The 5,273-nt window shown below is 33.7% G+C and overlaps 1 protein-coding gene across 2 annotated transcripts; it reads right to left on the bottom strand.

Annotated features, from left to right (window-relative positions):
- Nucleotides 1–1,293: 1,293 nt before the first annotated feature.
- LOC141633448 (uncharacterized) lies at nt 1,294–3,868 on the bottom strand. Of its 2 annotated transcripts, XM_074445915.1 has the most exons (4): nt 3,771–3,868; nt 3,177–3,362; nt 1,627–1,725; nt 1,294–1,513 (listed from the first exon to the last, which is right to left on the bottom strand). In XM_074445915.1, exons 1-4 carry the CDS (start codon nt 3,836–3,838, stop codon nt 1,507–1,509), a joined length of 360 nt encoding a protein of 119 aa, XP_074302016.1. In that variant the 5' UTR covers nt 3,839–3,868; the 3' UTR covers nt 1,294–1,506. The 2 variants fall into 2 exon arrangements, 1 of the variants encoding a protein (XP_074302016.1); XR_012538216.1 differs by lacking the exons at nt 1,294–1,513; nt 1,627–1,725 and adding an exon at nt 2,947–3,082.
- Nucleotides 3,869–5,273: the final 1,405 nt, after the last annotated feature.

The raw sequence follows: 5,273 nt of genomic DNA, 5'->3' as shown, positions 1-5,273 counted from the left end.
TAAATTCAAATGTTAATACGAGTAGTAGAGTTACTAAGAAGAAAAAAGTTGTTAGGCGAAAATCATTGGTGTTATCATCTTCGTCGTGAATAATGCAAGGAAATCAGTATCTTGTGATGGAAAAAAAAGGTGCGAGAGAAGGGTGTTTGGTGTATTTAAAGTGTGTCGAACACACTTCAATGCTTATAACCTAAAAATAACAAGGGTGACTTGTCGTTTAGGTTGCCGGTCTCCTGAGAGTATTATGGGAAGAATAGTGAATAAGATGGATTTAATTGGAATTATGGATAGGATGGAGTGTTATTTGCAGGGCACCCATAGGATGGATTATTCCCATGAAATAATCCTAAAAAAAATTAGGGGCATTTTTGTCATAAAAATGCAAAAATATGGGTTAGAGAGCAATTTTTAAATTTTTGCAATATTTTTGGTGTAATTTTTAAACTTTTTTTTGAAAAGGGTGTAAGTTTTAAAAAGTGTATTTTAAAAAAGAGTTTTTGATAATTTACTCTTATATTTATTGAAATATTTTGATTTGTAGAGATGATTAAAGTGAGTGTCTCATAATGTTTTATGTTTACGTAAAAATACATTTTGAGAAAGTTATATAACTTAGACTATTAAATCCTACTAAAAATATATTTGGAAGAATCATTGTATTTCTTACAAACATAACTTAAAGAAAACTACTAAAAGATAATTTTTTATGTGGGAATGAAAAAAATTATATTGCCACTACTACAATTATTCTCAAAGAGGATGGTTCAAAACCGTCCTTAACTGTTAAACCAACCGTCTAAATTCACCCGTCCTCGTTGCCTAAGAGGACGGTTTACTCTAAATCAAACCGTCTTGTTTAGTTGTTAAAAGCAGGACGGTTGTTTATCTGAACCGTCTTCTTTTGATTTTCTAAGAGGACGTGTCCATGTCAGAACCGTCTTGTTTTGGATACATGGCGCGCACAACTTTTGCACCAACTTTATGACGCTTTATTAACGAACCGTCTTCTACACATTTTTCCCGCCAATTTTTTAAATCAATTTCGCGCGAATTTTCAAATCAAATTCGCGCCAATTTTTCAAATCAAATTCGCGCCAATTTACGAATATACCCTGCACAATATTGCCACACATCCATACGCTTTGACACAACCATATTTTTGTAAAGGAATTTATTTCATTATTCGTACCCTATACGACAATTGTCGTATAGCTTAAATATTATATACGGCTACATTTCCATAAATCCAGCAAATATTCTTACAATTATACTCCCGAATCAAAACCAAAAAAGTTTGAAGCTCCAAATAACAAGCTATCGAAATTTTTGAACACAAGCACTAACACAAGTTTCTACATCCACAAACCATCAAATAAACTATACGACCAGCCTACTTACTTTAGACGTTGCCATCAAATATTTGCGCCTTAAATTTTAATGCATAGCTAGCCCAAATTTCCCGCACCTCATCCGTTTGCTCAACCGAGTATGTCTTTGGAGCTCTAATCATGAACTGCATATAAAGTAACCAAAATAACACAATTACAATTATTTACACACCTACATGTTTAATTTATATAAAATGAATTAAATATTAAAAAAACAAAAACAAATGAAAGGACGTACATTTGGAATAATATTAACATATTGTCCTCTGATGATCTCCAATATATATCGGCAGATATAATATCCACATAAGACGGTCCCAAAGGGCTGTGTAGGACACTAAAATCGAAATCATGTCAACTCCAACGTATATAAAATAAGCCCATAGCATTAAAACATAGACTATATAATCATGTCAACTACAACGTATCGAAGTCATACTTCATATTACTGGTTTTTAGCTTATTTAGGCTTAATTATAGTAAAAACCAATGAGTCACACACTACTATCACATAGGCTGGCTTGTGTAGGCTGGACAGTCAATAATACGTCAAAAGGCTATCTTCTCAAAATACTCTGAATTTCAGTTTAACTCACAATAAACTACACTATTACTCACAATTACTCCCATTTTCTGATATTACACTCGGGTAACCATCTACCAGTTTAGCAAGTTACTCCCCTCAATCTCCATGACCCACCTTAGTCCTTAGTCCCTTACCCTTATTCATGCATATCTCACCATCACCAACCCCACAACCGCCAACTTATTCATCCACAACCACGTTATTCATCAGCACCACAATCACCCATGACTCACCCTGGATTATTTCCAGCAAGAAATTCCAAAGCCGTCATAAAGGAAACTAAAGGAATCACAATCATTGATTTGTTCTTCATTAACCACAAAAGAAACTTTTGGGATCAGCTACATTGCCATCAAACGACATTTATGTTTCCAAATTCAGTGATAATTGGATAATGAAACATAGAGTATTGTTATTATAATTATAAAAACTACAGTGTATCTACACTTGATTTTCCTGGTAAAACAAGAAGACGGACTATTGCATATTATTGTTATTTATAAAGCTAGAGAAAATCTTCAAGCTGGTTGATTAAGCTTTTACTCTTGGCAGAGGAGATGAGGAGGCGAGGGCAGGAAATAGTGGTTGACGGTAAGAGATGGTGCCACTAGTAGGTGATGGCAAGGGTGAATAGTGGTTGAGAATGAGGTGCGAAAGGAGAAGTATGTTGGCTCTAATAAGAGGTGGTAAACCTAAGTATATTAAGGGAAGTATATTAAAGGAAGAGGTGGTAAGGGGACCTCTTCTTACATACAAAAAAAATCGGTAAAAAAAGAGAAAAAAGCGCTTTTAGTATTAGTTGAAGGGGTACCTTTATTATTTTCCATTCAAGCTGTTTTTCTTGGTGACACCCGAAAAATGGATCCATAGAATTTAGCTTCGTAATTTCCCTGTGTTAAATATACGTAATAGACTTAGCTTAATTACATTTATTTACTAAAACAACTGTAGATCTGTGAAATAATTGCAATTTATTAAATTGTATACATGCTGAGCTTACAAATTAATTGTATCCTTCAAAAATTTACGAGGCTCTAGAGTTCCAGCTGGATCACACCAATATACTACACTATCTTTTGGATTAATGGCAGCCAACATCCAATGATTACTACCATTTATAAAATAAAACAATCAGCTTTCAACCGCTTTAATAAATAGCATTGAATAATATAATTAATAGAAGTATGAAAAAAGGTGCATACTCTTCAAAATATGGAGCAAAAATAAGCTTTCGACCGCTTTCACAGCCCGTACATGTCATAGCCTTAATAATATAATCTGACCGATTCTCTTCATTTTCAAAACTAGCAAACTTGGACAATAACGTGGGGCACAAGAATCCATATGAATTTGTACATTGCATACTCTGTACCAGTTCAGTTAAATACCTACCACAAAAAAATGTTAATTGGTCGATTCAGCGTATGTTAATGATCATATGGTTTAAAATTGCAGCATAGAAGCGATATATGCTAGAAAACTATCTGCTTTACACACTTATGCACCCGTTTTATACACTAGTGGATACAAGCATATTTACGGAAGGAGATTAATTACAAATTATATGCAACATGCAGCTAATGAATAAATTAAATAAGGCAAGGATGATTGTTGCGTTTGTGGGATGATCAGCTGGCTGGGATGAGGAAATAGTCGTTGGCTGGCTTTTGCTAAGGGCATCTCTTAATATATAGAGCTTAATTGTATACTCTATGTGACTATTAAAGCGTACTAACTAAATTCAAAACAAAATTAAGAAAATTGTATAAAACATTTTTGAAGATTAAAAATCAAACCTGATGAATAAAGCAATGTGAGAGGCACTTATCTCTTCTTCGTCACACCAATGAAATAAGGTCTTCATAGGTAAGCATGCATTTCTGTTCTTGGTGTAGTATATGCTCTTCTATTTCCACGGTGATCATGGTTTCTACGAACCTGCCTCTTAGGATGCCACATGAAGAAGTTCAATTGTTTCATTGTAGACCTAGACTACAGTGTGCTTAATCCAAGCCGTAATGGATTGTAGACCTAATTCTCAGCACCGTTTCTACAAACCTGCCTCTTGGTAACTCCAGCCCATGGTATTAAATCAACGCCTCTACCACATTAACTGCATTTTGCAGCGATACTGGCAGGAGGCAGTATTTAGCTACGTTAGGTCGCCACATCCATTAGCGTGATAGCACAATCAGACCAACTGCTAATGATGTCTTTCCACAATCTAATCCCCCTATCTACCATGGAGACAAACAGACAGTCTACCTCCTTAGATGAAACACCTAAGCCTATCCATTTTTCACTCATACTTTTTTAGTCAATAACCTTAGTATTTATTAAAAAAAAACCAGAGTGGTACAATATAAGCACAGTTGAGATGACTTATTCCAGGCTTCCAGGTCTAGGAAGGGGGAAGAAATCAATGAAACCTTGTATGTCAGTAAATGTTCAACAGATAAATGATAAAAAAAACTATCCTTGATAAGTTATTCGGCAACATAAGATAATAAGATATGATATATCTTCAAAATACATTTCAAACAGAATGAAGGAATAAGAGAAGGTCATCTGGCAGCCGTAAGTACGAGGAGGAATTGAGATGATAACCTTGGCTTGAGGCTACAAATGAAAATTTTATTTTACCGCTCATCTCCCCTCTCTACCATAGACTAAAAGCCTTAAAACGTAAAATTAAAACCTCCAACCACTCAATATATTCATATTTTCTAGAGATGAGAGGGAATTGAGATGATAACCCTAATCTGAAAATTACGCAAAGAAAAAATCATCATGGTGGCCAAACTAACATATGAGGCATGCTGCTTCTTTCCCATCCTTTTTATATATTTGTAAATATTTTGAAATGCAATGCATAATTCTATCAATAGTTATTTAGTAAATTAAATTATTAACAACCATCTTAACTTATAAATTTATGATCCTTCCTTTTAAGAATATATACTCGTATCGTTTTTTAAAATTCTCAAAATGACAAATAGTCTAATTTTTTTTTGGGGAATTCAACCTATTAATACAAGTATTTATCATTAACTTTTTCTACAATGACCAAACTAATAAAGATTATTGTTCGTATTGCTAACAATTTACAACTACATTTGCTATAATGAACAACTAACAAATTACGATTAATAAGGTAGTGACCAAGTAATGTAGCAACTAATATATTTAATGCATAAAGCCTTTTAAAAATAGGAATTAAATAATAAACCGTTGAAAAAAAAACAAAAATGTGCTCATTTTGACCACACAATGGGATTCGTACTAGTGACCACATAAGT

Source organism: Silene latifolia, chromosome Y (genome assembly GCF_048544455.1).
Source record: "Silene latifolia isolate original U9 population chromosome Y, ASM4854445v1, whole genome shotgun sequence".
NCBI lineage: Eukaryota > Viridiplantae > Streptophyta > Magnoliopsida > Caryophyllales > Caryophyllaceae > Silene > Silene latifolia.
This window is presented reverse-complemented; position numbering and strand designations above follow the sequence as displayed.